Below are 19,397 nucleotides of genomic sequence, written 5' to 3'. Positions count from 1 at the left end.
AATTATCCCCGATATCGGATCGGGACACCCTAATGTAAACGTGTGTACAGAGAAGGAACAAGGATATTTTAGTAGCAGGTAAAGGGAAGGTCAGCGTAGAGAAAAGCATCTTACTGAGATTTCTGAACTGTATTAAATCTCAGTTCTCTCTTTGCCTACAACTCAATATTTTTTTTTTTCTCCTTCCAGTATTTATTATCCAGCTCTGCAATAATATTATTCCAAAGATTATTTTTTTTAATGGCCTGGTTGCATGAAAGTGCTTCTCTAATTTAGCTTGTTCTTACAAGTCATAGCCATTAACAACCACTGTACCTCAAGCACAGCAACCTCTTGCCCATTTCGGAGCAGGCGGAAGGTCAGGGGATGCTTCGAATCAAGTCCTGGGATGACTTCACAGCCACGGAGAGGGATAGAAACAATGTGCGTCTTCAGATCTGTCCTGTCCTTGTGGAAAATGAGTTTATTATCTTTCACTCTGCACCACCGCTCACGCCAACGGTTATTTGAGAGCACATTTAGATATCCTGCAATAAAATGAAACATGATATATTTTATTCCTTACTTTTTTTAAAGAAAAAAAAAAAAAAGAAACTTACTTTTCCGTGTAATGCTAGCACTTAAACAACTTTCTCTTCTTATAATAGAAAGTCCAGATGGATTTTAGGAAGACAAGTTAATGACCCTGCCCCACTTCTTTTAATGAAAACTTTCACTGTGCCAACAACCTAGAAAACAGCATATAAAGATGTGAACCCACTCATGTGCAAATGGCTGTTCTGTGTTAGTCACTGCAGCAGCTGGACGAGGAGGAGCACACAGATCTCCAAGACTTTAGGAAGGATGGGAAAGGGACAGTGATCAAAAGGTACATCCACAGCCAATGTGCTCACGCAGAAGACCCACCTTCTCCGTGTGTAATGGCTTTGATAAGTGTAACTGATAAAAATTTTCTGGGAAAATCACAGGTCACATTATATAATTAGGTGATGACTTACCTTCTGTAACATCCAAAATCAGTGTTTGAAAGACCTACTAAGCATTGATGTTATATGTTCTAATTTCATTTAGAAAGAAAAATACTCATTTGGTTTGCAATATTTTTAAAGCAGAATTTAAAAGATTGCTACTGAAGTCAATAAAATTAAAATTTATATTGGTTTCAAATTCAAGAGGAAAATGTATATGAAATTGAGATAAACTCTAAGACAAAAGCTTAAACAAATATTGTTTTTCCAAGGATAATATAGTACTCTTTCAAGAAATCAAAATTTCAGTAACAAATTGCCTTTTAAAAAAATCCGCTTTTCTTATCATGCTCTATATTGAATACAGTGGCTAGGCATCTAATATCATTATCACATGGGCAGTGCTTTGCGTTTTTCCTTCTCTGTCCCGTAGCAACAATCATTCCAGACTCAAACCTTAAAATCAAGACAATGCTCAATTTTCCTGCCTTATTTAGTTTAAGAATGAAAGGAAAAAAAAATCTTTTACTTTGCTTCCACATTACAAATGGTACATGAATATGAATTTAGCATGTTGCTGCTTCCAAACAGGCTATGAAGAGGGAGACAAATGATATCTGCACAGGCCAGAATTTATGTAAAAAACCCAAGTCTTCTATCTGATTTTCATTTAATCCTGTTTGATAGTTATGTCTTTGGTTTTCATTAAAACTATGACTTATCATTAATTTTTCTGGGTTTCCCTTCCAACATTATGGTTCCAATGTCAAAGCTTGATCCAACAGGATATAGATCAGAATTGTGCACATCTTGGAAGGTGCCATAAAAAAAGGAGGATGTTCACAATCCTCTCATTTTGGCTCCTTGTGACGATCACACTCTCCAGCTCTCCTCCCTCCTCCTGTAACAAAACCCTGTATAGCTGTGCGTTATAACGCAATCCCTAGAAATGGAAAACCCTTCACGTGCAAGCCAGCTGGCTTGTTTTGGAGTGAGTCCCTTTTTTCAGACACTACTTTTTTCCCCTCCTCTGCTCCCAGTACACCTCTCGGAAAAGCTCTTCCAAACCCTCCTACTTCTCTTGAACTAAGCAGGATCCCATGCTTTTCCTCCCACATATCACTACTTAAAACTTCAACAGTTAACATGACTAAAATGCCTTGAGTGTGTTCCCAGTTGGAGCATTAGCACTTCAGCTCAGCCCAGGCGGTCAAGGATGCTGTCAGGAAGAGCTTTGCCATGACTCTGAGTGCAGGTGGGTTTCCATTTCCTCTCTAGCTGGGTGTCCACTGCAGCCCCACTGGGTTTTCTCCTTGGTCCATGGGAGGCCGAGCCTTTTAAAGTGTAAGAGCCTTCAACTATGGAGCAACCTCCCAGAGGGCACTGCACTGAGCCAAATTTCTGGTGGTGAGAAGCTCCTTCTGCAAAGACTTCCTGCAATGACCAAAGCCTAAACACATATATTTTCCTATAAAATCTGTGAGTGGTGTTGAATAGAGCCAAATGCAGGCAATAGCAATGGCTATACTTACATCCACATCCGAAATGATAGAAATACTAGGAATTAGATTGTACAGCTGTGGTCAACGTCTCACATAATACAGAATAATCAATGGAGTATGAGACCCCAGAAGTTTGAGCTTTTATGGAAGCCAGATGCTTCAGACAATGCATCTGGCTGGACACAGCTTTTCCCAGCTGTTCTTTTGGTTGATAAATCACATCTGTACTTAGCTGATGTACAGACATATATATACACACACTTATTTAATCAAAGATTGCTTATATGAATGATTCCCAAAGTGTGGCTTGAGAGCCACCTGTGATCTAGGAAGTTCTCGTTGGTGGTCCATGGATCTGATTCTTTCACATTGGGCAAGCATCTATCAACACTTCATGCACCAATGAGTTCTGCCAACTATTGCCTAATCATAGATTTCTGGGTTTCCTAAAGTTTTCCTAGACAATTAAAGGGAAAAAGGCAATTCCAAATTCAGAATCTGATGCAACTGCTTCACAGTTTTCTTTCTATGGAAGTTTTTTTGGAAGGGACTAGGAGAATGGTGGGTTCAACTTTATTCACGTACGGAGGTGTTACTTAATACTGAAGCGCCAGAAGGCAAACAGGAGAATGTAAATACACGGCATTGTTTGAAAATACCAGAGCTGTGAGGACATCAGCTAAGTGCATTGCACCAAGCCCTAAATTGTGAACAAACATAAACAGCTAAGATACAAAATGAAAGCATTTTCTGCATGCCTTTTTATACATTTCCTTGGGGCTGTCAAGCACTACAGCTGTCATATGGAGTGATCAACATTAGGAGTTAAAATAGCTTACTAGAAATCTGTTACTTCATTATAGTTTTGCCCAATATGTACCACAACTAAACTCAAATCACTTTGGCTGAGGCCAGTCGACTATTGTCATGATTGCTATCCCATAAAACCTCACCATAACCCATCATAAAAGACGTGATCACTTCCCAAGAACCTTCTTCTAATTCCTAGCCTAAATTTTATTTTATAGTGCAGCCTATATTAATTTTATATCCATTTGTTTGAAAACAGCTCTTGTTTCTTTCTGCTTTTTGTACACAATTCTCTTCCCTCTCACCTTTGCGAAGAGCAATGATATTCCTTCTGAGCCTGTGCTACAATTTTATTTAAAAAGCCAAGTTCTTTCAGTCTCTTTTCAAATTATAAGCTCTTGATTACTCCCCTTTCAGTCTGAGTGTCTCTTTCTGATGTTGGGGGAAGAATTATAGCAGTAAAACCAATTTTAGAGGAATTCTTAGGCTAGAATTTTATAAAGTTTTAGTTGCAATGTGCATTTAAGACTCAAGGAGAAAAATCACTTACCACATGTTGGAACATCTTCTTCAGCTGATGAGGTCTGTTCATCTGTTGATGGCTTTTTCTTTCCTAAACCAATGATCTTCGTTATTTTTTTCCCCGTTACTTTAGTCACAGTGCCCTTGGCTTCTGATTTTGAACTTTTTTTTCTCTTCACTATTAAGAAAGCCAAAGTTTGCATTTTAGTGTCTTTAAATTAACCAATTAATAGAGAGAACCTGAATAAAAATAGTAGCTCAGACAAACAATCCTGTGCAAGATGAACATTTGTATAAAAGTTGCAGACTGCAATGAGATAAAAATTATATGCCTTCTCTAATGCAGATGCCTACAAATAACCTCTGTGGTATAAAAATCATGGCATCCAGAAGGATAAGAAAAACAAAAATCAATCTTGCAATTTAATTGAATCTATCAAGCTGAAAGTCTCTTTTCACAGCAGTTGTCATCTAATTTATCAGTATGACTGAGATACCTGCATATAAATTTAGCTCATATACACAAGAATAAAAATCCAGCCAGGAAATCCTTCATTGCTCCTAAATATTTACCTCAAAATACTTCAACAATTAAGTACACAACAAAGACAGAATACGCTTGCCTAGCAAAAATACTGCTGCCACGTACAATTAGGTAAAAGTCTCTTCTAGAAAGACAAGACTTATAAATTAACTACCAACAATTAATTCAGTGGGATCAGTATAACTATTCAATGGCTAGAAGTTGGCACTTTTTGTCATCATGAGGGCTTGGAAAAAGAAAGCTCTGCTGAAAAGAGGTATTCTGCTAACATCCAGTCTATGCTTCCATTAACTTAACACGATACCAGTAATATTATGGCTCTGTGCACTGAGGCATGTTGAGCTGCTGAATGGAACATGGCAAGGACTATGGATATCATTTTTAAAAGTGCCTACCTGACTAAAATCCTAACAATTTTTTTTTAAAAAAGTTTCTAAGATTAAACAGAATCATAAAAATAGACCTTTTATTTGCAAAACAGAACAACCAAAATGAACTTTCATAAATTGCATTCAGTGGCTTAATCTGGATTCCATCAATAGAGCAAAAGTCTCTCTGCTAACTGAAAGGGCAGCAAAAATGTCCGTTAATTTTCCCTGATACATGATTTTGATGAAAAATACATATAGGATAGTTACTGATTGAGCTGCTGTAACTTTATCCCAGACGAATCAATTCCCTTTGCAACAGGCAATATTTAGTGGTTATGGACTTGTATAAACTGAGGAAATAAAGGACAAAATATTCATATTTTCATTTAAATTACTGTATCAATGGATGAACTGGGAAGAATGGACAGAAATTAGAGAAGCAGTTTGGGACTCACAATGGGATAATTTATCATATTTAATTTAATTGTTAGGAATCATGGAACATTATTCAGAAATTGCATCTGTAGCCAAGACCATACAAATCTGTCACCTGCTGCATGAAGTGCTGAGGAGGAAAGGCAGCTCTTCAGGCACGGAGAGCTGTTCACCAGCAAACTCCAATACAGCAACACGCCTGTGCAAGCAAAGGTCTAATTCTCCACTCCTTTGGGAAAGGTGTTCACAACTTATATTGTGCTCCCTACACATGCAACGAGCTCCCGTGTTTGAGGGAGGAAGGCCACCAGTCCCATCTGCTCGTGTCACCTCCTGCCTGTGGGAAGGCCCGAAGGCAGCGCTGCCTGCAGATGGGTTTCTGTCCCACACAGCAGCAGCCAATGACCAGCTGTGGCTGTTGAGCGGGGAGGAGATGAAAAGCATTGAAAAAAGCCAGAGACTGAGAAAAACTCATCTTTCTAAGACAGAAGCCCAAAGGAGCCATTCTCATGTGCATGAACAGACAGTGAAATAAGGCCACTTCAGTGTTTTGTTGTGTTGGGGTTTTTTTCTGTCCTATCTTCCTTTCACATTGCTGTTTCATTATCCTGCAGAACTGAGAGGAAGCAGAAATAAGGCCTTCATTACTTCATCTTTTTGAGTCTAAAGAATACACTGATTGCCTGACTGCCAGTGATTTTTGTCACAAAAGCCTTTTCTTCTCATTTCCTTCCCCACAGCAAAATGAGCAGCTGGTTAGGAGCAGAGTAGAGGCTGGCCGATGAGTGACAGCTGGAGATGACTGCTCTATAGAGTGTCCCACCCCACGTACTCCCTTAAGCGTTTCCTATCCATTGTTTAAAAAAATGGCGTAACTTCACCCAGAACCACTTAAAATGACAACAGGGATATTTTAATTTCATTGCAGTCATTAATGCTTATTATTTTTATTGCTGAATATTGAAGGTCACAATTTTCAAAAGCAACTAGTATTTTTAATCACCCTCCTTGAAACATCTAAGCTAGGTTGGTTTTACAGCAGCACGTGCTCCATCAGCATGCCTCTTGTGGGGCACCTGAGCCACCAGACACTTTTGGACAATATGAACTACATAGCTTTTGGGTCACAGATGTTTCTCAGCAGGTTTCAAAGGCTAAAACAGTAGTGCACTTTTTGAAAGCTTAGTAGAAGATTTTATAGGGTGAAATCTAACCATTTACCACAACTTCTAAAAACCACAAAACCTGACATTGTTCTATGTTGTGGGGTATGTGAGAGATCTGTATAGTCAGGAAATGTTGGAAAATGACCTGGGGAGAAGATAAAGGAAACGAGTCAAAAGGCGAGACAGCACTGGCACCAAGGCCAGTATTGACATTGTGCTCACTGCAGCTCACATTACTCTTCAGCTTGACAGCTGCAGGAAAACGTCTTACCTAAATGATACCATTCCTATATGGTGAGTTAACAAAGTCACAGAATTTCTTCTGTGGTAAGGAGCACAGAGCGGGGTGAGGTGTGCCTCTTAGAAGGACTACAAAACATGCATGGCTCTAAAGTACCATATGTAAAATTATATACATATATACTCACAAACCCATTGATATTACTAATTATATACATTTTAGTATTTTAGCATAAATAATCATACAAAATAGTTTATGTATCTATATAAACACAAATACATAAACTGTGCATATATATATATATAAATACAAATATATACTACTCATTATTCTTTCATTCTAGTGTTCAATGACAGCTTTTTTGCTTAGAAGCTATATGTCCACTATTTACATTGTCCCTATACAGTTACTAAAAGCAACTGTTAGTTGCCTATAGTGGTCACCCAAGCGCTAAAAAACTAATTTTGAACACACAAAAGGTTAAGTCAAAATTTCTTTATCTGTTTCCATCTACTAATTATATTTATTTTATTTGCACCATGAAAACATCAAATGCCTTCTGTTACTGCAAAATTTTGAGAATTCACTCTTGACATAATTCAGCTTTCAAGTTAAATTGAATCCTAATGAAATTATAAAAAAAAAAAAATTATCACCCATTTTTAACAGACAAAAGCCAGGCATTTCACTACCCATCACTCCCTACATGTGCATACTATTTACATCAAGCCTCTCTGGATCTGAGATATACCTTGTTCCTTCCCATTGCACACGGTAGTGATGCCATTTTCCACAGCACCCTCCCCATCTGAGCTTGGCCTCTCAGATGACAACTTCTGCAGGGATAAAGAGATTAGCTGACATACAATGTTGGCAACGTCACCAAATGAAGTGTCATGAGTCAATTTAAAAGTATGCTTACTGTGAAGTAAAATAAATTTCAAGCTGTCATCCATTTAAAAGACAAATAGAAGATAATAAAAAAATTCAGTTTTAGAGGGGTTTTTTACATTGCTGTATAAGCTTTAGAAAAGCACAGAAACCACAAAATAGGTCTATATTTGAAAGTACAGTCAAAACAGTGAAATAATCAGAATTCAATAGCTCTTATTGCACAATATATTTTTAATTAATTTATAGACTCTAAACATTGCTGTTTATTAATCTGCTAAGCAATGAACAATAATATGGATCAGATAAGAATAACTTTAAAATTAATTCTTTAAAAAATGTTTTCACATGGCAGAAGTCTTAATTCTGTAGGATGTGTGCACATATCCAAACCAACAAAAACAACACAGGGGCTGATAGTCTAAAACAGCAGCACCAGTCAGCAAATAGTTATTGAAGACTGACCCAGAAAATGGTCTAACATGAAAAAGCAAAGAGATGAAATCCAGAACTGAAAATCAGTTTCAGCTTTGTGGACATCCCTTAAACCATGCAGTGTCTAGCAGTGCCTCTATATTCACAAGGAATTTGGCATTCATCATTTTGTACTTTACCTTTTCCAGTTCCGTCTTGTGTACTGGAGAACTAGACAATGGTCCATCGGAGTCTACCACTCCCGTACAGTTGCTGCATACATCTTTTATAACCTTAGGAGACAAAGCAAAACTTACTAATTATTCAAAAATACAAATCAGAGAAATTATATATGAACGTGAAGGGAGATGGGAAGGAGAATCCTACAGATATTTACTAGGCTGGCAGATGTTAGGCAGGCTGTTACTACACCAGCTTCTCCACACTGCCTCCCTCAGTCATTTCAGGTCCAACCTGGGGGAGACATAATGTCTAGTGGTGGAAGGTTTCAGTTTCTAGACAAGCTAAGCCCAAGGTTCTCCTGAGTAAAGAAACCGACAGCGCTGCTGATTCCCACATGTTAGTTTTGCAGTATGAACTCAGCTGATACCACCAAATTAATTTCATTATGATGGAAAAGTGGGATTAGATCCAAAGTCCTGCATGTCAAAGGACAAGAGTTTTGCATAATACAGCTGCTCTTTTTTTACTATTGGAGAACTAATGAAGTGCTGATCAACTCTGAGTTAATACTGCACAATGGTATTTTGTGGTATTTTTGTATTATACTTGCACATTGACATAAAGGTATAGGTCAAAGTAATTGTAAATGTGTTCTTGGGAATCGGAATGGCATTAAGTCTGCTATTAAAAAATTAAAGAAAAATACAGAACTGAATTCACTGAGATTTTGATAGAACTTTAAGAACTTCCAAACCTGAAACTATATAAATGTAAAAATACATGATGAGTAAAGACATTTGATGATTCCTTGTGGGCATAATTGAGTTTTTTATATCTTATGAGGTTACCGTCAGCCCTTTATCAGTCTGAACTTGTTCATGCTGATTAGAACAGGTTCTGACTCTCCATCCAGACTCATGCCGAGGCGGTGCTGAGCGCCACACTGCTGGCTACAGCCATGCAGCCATGCCAGGACAGCAGAACCAGGCAGGCTAAGAAAGAAAGACATTGTACTCTGCTGGAAGCATTACTGCTAGACATGCAAAGTTTCCTTTTTACATGTGCATGTACATGTTTATATATCCAGCTTCTCCCTTCACACTGTTTACAACAAGCCCGGCTGGTAGAAAGGAGGATCTGGCCTGAGAACTCCCAGTTTCAGGGAAAACAGCAATTAGCTAACTGACAAAACACAGTTTTTGTTAAAGGAGAGGAACAGCAAAACAGCAAAAAACATCTTTTCCATTTTGAACTGAATAATTTTGATGTGGAAAGCATTAAAGAGTTAAAGATGGCACCAAACAGTCCTTTCACAGCACTGAAGTTTCCTTTAAGGGTGAAGGTAAACAAATCAAATGTTTATGGGCTTACAAAGAACCTATTGCTAGAACTCAGGAGCACATCATCAATTACTGGCACCATATGCCATAAAGAAAGAGCGAGCACCAGCCCCATTTTACAGATGGAGAACTTGGGAACAAAAGCAAGATTAAACCACTCGCTCAAAGTCATATAAAAAAAGAGCAGGGAAATGAACCTACACTTTTACTTCTGAGCTAGTATCTTAAACCACTTCAGCATCCTTTTTTGACCATCTGAACTTCCCTATATCTTGTCCCAGAAACATAAGCACAGTATATCATGGCACTTGGTGTCCCTGGTAACAGAAAATTTAGATATATCTGTTGCAGAGCATTTGCACCTCAGAGTTAAATATAGACCTAAATTCCCCAAAATAGTTAGAATTTTTTTATGTGCGTTTTATTTTCAATTGCTGGTCCTCAGTACGGTGTAAATACACTGCTGTTTTCTTCCTAGAGAAATGTGACTGTATAGTTTCTGGGAACATTAATTTCTGTCTCCTACATGACCCTGATTGAATGGCTCATGTTTTCAGCATCTGCTCACACCACACAGTTAGTTAATTTTGGCAAAGGCAGATAGTAATGGGAGTTACAGACAGAACAGAGGGAAATGATTTGGCAGCACTAACTGAATAGTATGTGCAAAGTCATACACTCAAGTAAATCCGGTTCTTATCATACCTCACATATTTAAGGAGAAGCCAAAGTGTTTAATTGGGTTGTAATTAAATTTTGATTTAAAAAATGAAACACTATCAAATGGAAGTTCATGGTGAGATCTGAAGTAAATGCATATTCAAAGATCCAACACTTCATTTGGGTTCAAGGTGTTCACTGGCAAAGGCTTGCTCATCACCTTTTATGTGCAATATAATTGTGTTCGATGCAGAGCATAAAACTCATACTTCTACAGCTCACCAGATGAAATGCCTTTAATATATAATGGTTGCCTGGATGCACTCTCTATAATTATGTTTGCAGACAGCTGCCATTATATATGTGGTTTTCACATGCTTATAGCTTTAACTCAAAATTTTAAGGATGAAACATTCCACGAGTGTTGCCAACTTGCATAATTTCTATCACAAGACTCGGCAGTTTTGTCAGTTTTTTTCTACAGTCTCCTGGAGTCATATGAAAACAAAAAATCACTATTTTTATTAAAATACAGTTGTGAGTGAGAGTGGGGAAAGGAGGTCAGAAAACTTTTATCCATTGCAATGAAATGTGTGAAAAGATTAATAAATGTATCTCAATGGGTCCAAAACCAGAAAGCAAATGAAAACAATCCTCAAATGTGTTATTTTTAATAAAATGGCATAATCTGGAAGGCTGTACTGAGAACACTTTGTGATGGTGCATACTCGACTAATAGTTCAAGTTTTCCCACACATTAGAAAAGGGAAATCATTCTCTTTTTCTTACTACAAATGCTTTTGTACGTTACATAAACACACACAGGATGATCTGCCAGGAAAATCATCTGAGGTCATAAACAGACTATGTATTCAAATATTTAAAATATATAAGCAAATATAATCAGAAAACTTAAGACCTTTCATTTCTTTGGATAGCCTCAAAACTAAATACATGTAAAATAATCTGTTATTCCATCACAAGAATTTTAAATAGCACAGTTAGCATTACAATGTTACAATCAGTATACTTCAGAACTGCTTCTTTCAAATACAGACCTGGAAAAAGCTTGTGCAGCCTGAACTATATTATTATTCCTTATTTATGTTATAGAAAGGTCTTGAATCTCCAGCTGGATCAGTATATACACCAGTGCGTCACATTGACTCCAGTGACATGAGGAATAGAGGGGAAAATATTTGCAGGTACAAAGCTGGAAAGATTCCCTGTCCCAAGCCATTGACAGGGATGGGTGAAGTCAGTGGAATTTCTGCCACGTGGTGTGTCTGGAATATTCTCTCTTTAAAACTATCTTACTACACAAGCACTAACATTTACTATAAAACCTTCATACCTGCTATCACCCACAAATTTCTATAGTTATTCTATCTTACTTTAAATGGCACACCATGACTGGAGGCAAAAAACCTACCCTACATGCAGTCAGAAGAATCAAATTAGATTTTTCCAGCTACTATCAAAGATCCAGGCTGCAGATAAAAAGCACTGGCTTTGCAGTAAAAGCAGAGAGACAGCTGTTTGCCAGCCAGACCCTGCCACACATAAACCAAACAAATTCTGAGTAAAAGTACTAAATTTCTTGCTGGTTTCTTGTAGTTGATCTCTTTGGGACCTGATAAGGAATAAGGCTGAGTCTGCCTGTGTTTGAGGAGCTTGCAGACCTCTCTCCTGGTGGATACAGTGGGACAAGTTCAGGCTACAGGCTGTGCTCACCACAGGGATGTGTCACGGCACCTTGTTTCGTGCTTTCATGAAAGTCAAAGGAGAAGCTCACATTTTTAATATGATGGAGTTCAAAAGTGATTAGGGAGAAAGCTGACAGCCTGACTGCACATCTGCTTCACTTCTGTATGTAGCCAGGCTAGAAATCCATCCAGGCAACCCAGTCCTTCATCCCCATCTACCCACGTGTTTCGTAAATACAAGAATTGCTAGAAATGGGACAGACTGAATCCCCTGTCTCTGCTGCTTAACTCTGAAAACAGGAATATGGTAAAGCTGAAATCTGTTTATGCACAACACAGCAGAGGGAAAAGGGTTTGGCTCCAGATGTAACTCCGTATTTCTTACTCCTGAAACGCTCCTGTTTCAGGGCTGGAGCAGTATGACTCTCTGGGACTTATTGTCATTTTGGCATGACTAAATTCTCATTATCTCTCTCTTTTGGACCCTTATACACCACATACATCAGCATCAACCTCCTTCTCCTTAAGAGAGCAACAAAACTCTATCAGCATTTTGCAGAGAACAAATGCCCCAAGGAGTTTACCTAGATAAATTAAAGGGAAAGCAGAAATTATTCACATCATAGTCTACGCTTTAAGTCTCAAAAAGAAACCCCCTTTACCTTCCATACTAGCAAAAAGCATTCTCAAGCATCCCATTGCCTGAAAGATTAATCTTTCTGCCTATTGCTCATTTGTCTGAGCAAAGTGGGGATGAGATTCTAGCAGACTAGCAGCCAGCAAGCCTATCTTTAGTGCCTGTATATCCCCTCCAAAAATACTTTTCTGACATATTCAACCAAGACAACCCCTGTAGCCTTTCTCCTGTGTTATTACCATGAAGTCTATTGCCATATATGGCCAATGGATTAGTAGAGGCACTGGGTGGATGCAGAGGGCGGATGGAGGCACTGCTGCAAGGGCAGAGGTATCCTGTTGCAAGGGGAGCCGCATCCCCAGCCCAGGTGGGGCAGAGATGCAGACTGCACTTTAGGCTGTAAATCTGAGCTAGGTATGATTTAAATAATTTTCCATCCAAAGCTGTGAGTAGGAGAGACGAGGACTGCAATCTCATGGTGAAAGCAAGTGATCAAGTCTCAGCCGTCCTGGGTTCCGCTCTGAGATCTGCTACAGCTTGCATTTGTGATCTTAGCCAGGAACTTAAAGAAAACTTACCCCTGAGAAAACAAACAAATAGGATGTTTGTGGTTCTGTATTCCCTGGTGGTTTTTTTTAAAAAGTTTCCATATGCACCCGCTTTTTTTAAGTAACGTACTGTTTTCCATGGTGCCGGTCACACAAACACACTCTGGTTCACAGCCAGGATGGGGTCCTCCGGCTCTGTCAAAGCCTGCTGGCAGCAGTCCTGCAGGCTGATCAAAGCTCTCACATGCAGCTCAGTCTGTCTTGTCTCCAGACCATGCCCTAATAGTTCTTATCCAAACATAATGACCTTGCCATGCTTTGTACCAAGGTATCTAAAACCATCTCTTTGAGACAGTAGGGATGTAAATCCTGAGAGGTTTAATTTAATTTGCAAAGCCTTCACTGCTGATGATGATGTGCAGTGGAGAAAGAACCCAGCCTGACTGTCCTGGGACACAGGATGTTCCTGAAGTTACTTATAAACTCACAAACACTCTATGGAAATCACTTGTACCGAGTATGCATCCCCAAATGCACTTTTTCCAGTCAGTTTTGAGGCATGATCATTCAGCACTTGACTCTACTCAACTACAAAATGGAGATAATAACCTCTTTGGGGAACATTACTTAAGCCAAGAAAGTAATGTTTGAAATGTTTTGAGATCTCTAGCTGGAAACTCCCATAGAAAGTAAAACCAGCCACACAATGTTTACAGTTACAAGCTCAGTTTTGTGCCGATTTAAGCTGGTAGAAGAAGAGCTCTGTCAGGAGTTTATTCTTCAGTAAACTTGGTCCACATTAAGACCGGAGCCCAGAGGTCACTTGATTCCCCTCACTAAGCTCAGGGTAGTGAAAAAAACAGATGTTTTAAAAGAATTTTATAAGAGACAACATGCAGCTATCAGTTATGGAAACTGGGTAGGACAGCTGGATTAACAGCCCTACGGGGAGTGTTGCAAGGTCTTTGGATGACTGGATACAGTCACAACCTTGATTTTCTTCTCTCTTCAAGGAAAAAAAATCCCTCTTATTACAAGTCCAGAACTGACTGAACATTGTCAAAATGACAGATGCAGAAATGTCTACTTACACCTGAAAGATTCACTGCTCAATTACAGACCCTCAACTGAACAGATTGCTGCAAAATGGCTGCACACTGTAAAATGAAGGAAAGTTAACAAATGGTGTGTAATGTTAAGGAAAAATGAAAATCAAGGCCAGTGCTCCAAAATGATAGATTACGTCTCATGCATGAAAAATCAGAACTACATTTTTGCAGGAGGCAATGCTAAGAGGAAGGAAGGCCTTGGGACTAGACACCATGACCATTTCCATCTTCTACAAGAAGCTACTTCAGAACTTACTTTCTTTGGCATCCATGCATTTTTAATATTAAGAGCAGTTTTCTGTGGCCTAGTCTGAAGATCCTGCACACAGAACGCATTCATCTGTATGAATGAAGCCACTAAACAAGCATCTTCTTGTAATGCCATGTTCTTAGTAGTCTTTTTATTTTTAATGTAGCATTTCCCAGGGATGCTGACAAATAAATGTAGTTTCAACCAGTCTGTTGGATGTTCTGAGACAAACAGGCAGATTTAAGACCTTACTTGACCACAAACGCACAAAAGCGCGCACAGAGGCACATACACTCAAGCACACATGGAAAAAGCTCATGTTTGGGTCTGAGTGTGTAACTGCACTCATTTTTTCATATACATTTTTGTGGGAACATTTTAGGACTCAAGTCTGGAAAATTCCACCACTTTATGTTGCACACCATATTACTGCTATGATCTCAGCTCTAGCCTGAATTTATACTAGTTACGCTCCTTGCTCTGAAAGCTCGACAGGCTCTTTGGTGACATCAGCTATCTTTTTTTCATCAAGCATTTCTTAGCTGGTAAACCTGAAACTCCCTTTGTGGTTTCCAGTCTAGACTTCAATTTGCACTAAGTTTATCAGCTAGGGTTTTTTGGTGTCATCTTTACAAAAATGGTCTAAACTGTTATGCATTTATTTCACACTTGTCTTCCAATAGATATTTTTAAATTATTTGCTTAAGTAAACGTATTTTATACCGATTACATCTGACTTAAAAAAAAAAAAAAAGCATCTGGTTTAGCTTTCATGGGAAAATCTGGCCTCCAAAGCCATTTTGAGCTTTTAAGTCTCAAGAGTAAAGCTTTAATTTGACACTTACATATGGGTTCACGAGAACCCGTTGCTCCTGAGTGATAACCTGGCTCCACTGGCACATATTTGTACAGTATCTTTGACAGAGAAGGTATGTTATGATTAAAAAATGTGGTTGCAGAGACCTTCTCATTGTCAGCCTCTGAATCTGCCAATTAACTACAGAAATCACACGTAAGTGACAGAACTGGGGGCAACCCAGCCACTCTGAGTGACAGGCAGGGAAAGCTCAAACTGCTTCTCTCAAGACAAAGCAGTGATCTCTTTCTCAGTAAAGAAACTTCCTAACAAAAAAAATATGTGATTATCAGATCCTTTTAATAAGGCTTGAATGACAAAAAATAATTATTTTCATAATAATTAAAAAACCCTTTAAATTTTGATACATTTTTAAAATACAAAAAACAATGCTTTTTATCTAAAAAAGCCATACTTCTTGAAAACATTGGAGCTGTTGCAAGAGCTGCACAAACCATTTTTGGTTAGCTGTTGGATAGGCAATTTGTACTGTACAGAACAGAGAGTGCTGCAGCAGTGCTGAGGACTTGGAAGTTGGGTGTACAGTAGTGTTGCCACGTACTTGAAAGAGTTTTATTAATAAAGAGCTTTGCAGTATGAAGGAACTAAATAAAGTGCTGCCAGACTGTTTCCAATTGCTCTGCAGATAACATACTGTCCGGCCATTCACCCTTGGCACACACAACTTTGTTAACATGCAATTGTAAATTTTTATTTTTTTTTTTTTTTTAATTAAAGTAGCAGTATGCATCAGGGATATGGAAAAATCTAGCACTGCTCTGTCTGCCTCTGTTTGGAATGCTCTAAGCATAATACAAAAAAAGAAAAAAAGATTTTTATGAAAGAAAGTCCAATAAATGCCAATGAATTCAGTATTACTAAACCCCAGTTTAGAACAACACAGGAAATTATGATGCAGTTACTATGATCTAATTACAGCGGAATTCCCTTGGAAAAGAATATAACTTATGAATTTCTATTCATTCCAATCAGTGTTTTTGAAACTTTAGGTGAGTTAGTAGGACATTTGGATGGTGCCAGCTATTAAAACTTAAAACAACATAGTGATGTTAGAAGAAGCCTAACAAATACGTGGGTGTGATTAGTTTCTATTAAAAAGACAATAGAGAGTGCGTTTGCTAAGCTAAGATATAAACTCTCACTCAAAATCAAACACACATATACACAAACTGGAAACCCTCTAAAGGTATAGTAAATCAGTAAATTAGTAAATTAGCCCAGACCAGAACTCATACCTCTTAAGCTGCATTTTAGGTCTCCCTCTTCTGCAGAAAAACTATCTGCCATCAGGAAATTCCTATGTGTTTAATTTGATTGTATTTGGAAAAATACAATTAATTCTTAGAAAAATAAGTACCATATAAGGTTAGGTAAGAGCACAGCATGGAGAATGCCTGATGAGTCTTATGCATTCAGACTTCTGCATGCATTTAAAATGCTGTATTTCAAGGTCTTAAAACAAGCTATTGAAACTGCAGTGAGGGTTTCCTACACTACTTCACTGACCTCCACATTTGAGACTGGTGAAGTTCAACATAAGTACTAGTAATCTGGTTAGGATGTAAAACTGCAGCCCTTGCATTGGGATTTTCCACATTTGCAGACACTGAACAGAAAGGAGTGGAAGATGACAAAATCGCATTTCTCAGAAGTCTGCATTCCCAGAACAAACCATAACAGATGATATCCTACTATATCAGGATTACTAAACTTTAATTGACTTCAGGAAGGTGAAAGATTTTTCTCCATCCAGACCAATTCAAATGGGTATCTCCTCAGAGATCCTTCTTTTTAAAACAGTGACTGTGATGTTGGTATGTCCAATTTTTGCAAGGTAGCCTATGGTAGTTATGCATATATAGAATCATTTTGGTTGGAAAAGACCTCTAAGATCATCAAGTCCAATCACTGACCTAACACTGCCAAGTCCTCCACTAAAACACGTCCCTAAGCACCACATCTACATGTCTTTTAAAGACCTCCAGGGATGGTCACTCCACCACTTCCCTGGGTAGCCTATCCCAGTGCTTGACAACCCTTTCAGTGAAGAAATTTTTCCTAATATCCAACCTAAACCTCCCCTGACGCAACTTGAGGCCATTTCCTTTGTCCCATCACTTGTTACTTGGGAGAAGAGACCTAGAGCCACCTTGCTACAATCTCCTTTCAGGTAGTTGTAGAGAGCAATAAGGTCTCCCCTCAGCCTCCTTTTCTCCAGGCTAAACAACCCCAGTTCCCTCAGCTGCTCCTCATCAGACTTGTGCTCCAGACCCTTCACCAGCTTCGTTGCCCTTCTCTGGACAAACTCCAGCACCTCAATGTCTTTCCTGTAATGAGGTGCCCAAAACTGAACATAGCACTCAAGGTGCGACCTCACCAGTGCTGAGTACAGGGAAAGGATGACTTCCCTGGTCCTGCTGACCACACTTTTTCTGACACAGGCCAGGATCCTGTTGGCCGCCTTGGCGACCTGAGCACACTGCTGACTCATGTTCAGCCAGTTGTCAGCCAACATCCCCAGGGCCTTTTCCACCAGGCAGCTCTCCAGCCACTCCTCCCCAAGCCTGTAGTGTCGCACGGGGTTGTTGTGACCCGAGTGCAGGACCTGGCACTTGGCCTTTTGAGCCTCATACAATTGGCCTCGGCCCATCGCTCCAGCCACCACTCCAAAAAGCAACCTGGGGCCATCCCCCTCCACCTTAGGGAATCTGAACCTTCACTGCGCTTCCAGTGTGCCCTACCTACCAAAGCTTTCTGGAAAATAAGCTGGAGATGAAAATGGAAGGGAATTTGCCACCTCTTGGTGCCAGATTATTGTGCAATTAGCAGTGAAAACCATAAGTAGAGTAGCTGTGTAATACTGAGCTGCTGGTTGCCCAAGTGGTTGGGGACTGGAAATTAGGTCTGTCCCAAATTAGATGGGAATTAAGTGGTCTGGATTTGATGGAATGTTACTGTAGGTAACTGAGCAGGCAATGGAAGCATTTTGTGGGTGGAAAAGCTCCTGGTCAGAAATCTCCCTTTACCTTTAGCCACTGTTCTGCCTGCTCTTTGCTCTGTACTGCCAGAACCAGGGCATCCGTTCCTTGGTGTGAGATTTTCAGCTCATGCTTCTTCTTTTTGCTGTCTTTGGGAATGTACGTGATACTGCAGTCATTCAGAAGTAGCTCCATCTGAGGCTGCTGGTCCTTGGAACTTTTGTAACACTAAAGAAATGTAAGGAAAGTTCAAAAGTTAGAAATCACCTTTCTGAATCTTGGGGGAAAACTGGTATTATATAGAAATGCTATTTTTAAATTTTTTATATTTTCCACACACCCCTTTACCACATACCACAGAGTTCAGCCAATGCCAACTTTGCATTTCTCCTCCTCATCCCCTCTGTAAAGTAAAATTACTTCCAGACTGACATCAATAGACATCTTCTACTGCAAGACAGGTACAAGATATGGAGAGCATTAAGCTTCTCTCTGTTATTTTTATGACTCAACCTTGACCTTGATCAGGTAGGAAGAGTGTGATTTAGGATATCTGTTCACACGTAGCAGCAAAATAAACTTGTACAGTTAACGACGTTAAAGCCCAGATGCTTACCCTGCCCTGTAGCAACAGCCCAGCATATGAAGGCAAACCTATGCCAGTGCCTATATGCTGCAGCTACAAAGGTGCTGTCACGTGCCCTACTCAGCTGTTATTTTTCTTGAGAGAAGTAAAAAATGTCACACTGTGGAAAGGGGGCAATGTCACAGGATAGTAATGTTTTTAGCTAATTCATTTTAATCAGTCACTGCACGAAACCACATAAATCTCCATGTTAAGTGTACTCTGTAAGCTCCCCAATAAAACTGTATGACTTTTACCCAATGTTTATTCCCTCAGTAGTAAGTGATGTCAATGAACAGCCCTTTCATGGTGGACCACTGATGACGTGCTCTATGTTTAAACTGATGATCTAAACATTAAAGGTTTCATGTTACATAACTTGTCCTATAGACCTAGTCCCTATTCCCATCTTCCAGCACATCAATATAGTTGAGGTTCATCAAACTGTCACAGAGTGTCAGATTACAGAACTATGTTTAATTGTGTGTATGAATGTCCAGTTATTTTATATACTTATGTAAATTGGGCTTTTACTCATACAAATAAGCAAAAGGCTAAAGAGGTATCTGATAATAAAGAAGACTAATTAGTATATGCATACATAGAATAGTTGAGTGTAA

The 19,397-nt window shown here is 39.0% G+C and overlaps 1 protein-coding gene across 1 annotated transcript in view; it reads right to left on the bottom strand.

Annotated features, from left to right (window-relative positions):
* Positions 1–315: 315 nt before the first annotated feature.
* Positions 316–19,397, bottom strand: part of AFAP1 (actin filament associated protein 1) — a gene marked incomplete at its 3' end in the record, with an annotated part of 45,221 nt that continues 26,139 nt past the window's right edge. The window contains exons 5-9 of the mRNA XM_010165823.1: positions 18,201–18,380; positions 8,065–8,157; positions 7,311–7,395; positions 3,831–3,980; positions 316–527 (exon numbers count right to left, since the gene is read on the bottom strand). Coding sequence (XP_010164125.1) covers positions 316–527; positions 3,831–3,980; positions 7,311–7,395; positions 8,065–8,157; positions 18,201–18,380 — 720 coding nt within the window. The remainder of the gene's footprint in view (positions 528–3,830; positions 3,981–7,310; positions 7,396–8,064; positions 8,158–18,200; positions 18,381–19,397) is intronic.

This window comes from Antrostomus carolinensis, unplaced genomic scaffold, assembly GCF_000700745.2.
Source record: "Antrostomus carolinensis isolate BGI_N321 unplaced genomic scaffold, ASM70074v2 scaffold7144, whole genome shotgun sequence".
Taxonomy (NCBI): Eukaryota; Metazoa; Chordata; class Aves; order Caprimulgiformes; family Caprimulgidae; genus Antrostomus; species Antrostomus carolinensis.
This window is presented reverse-complemented; position numbering and strand designations above follow the sequence as displayed.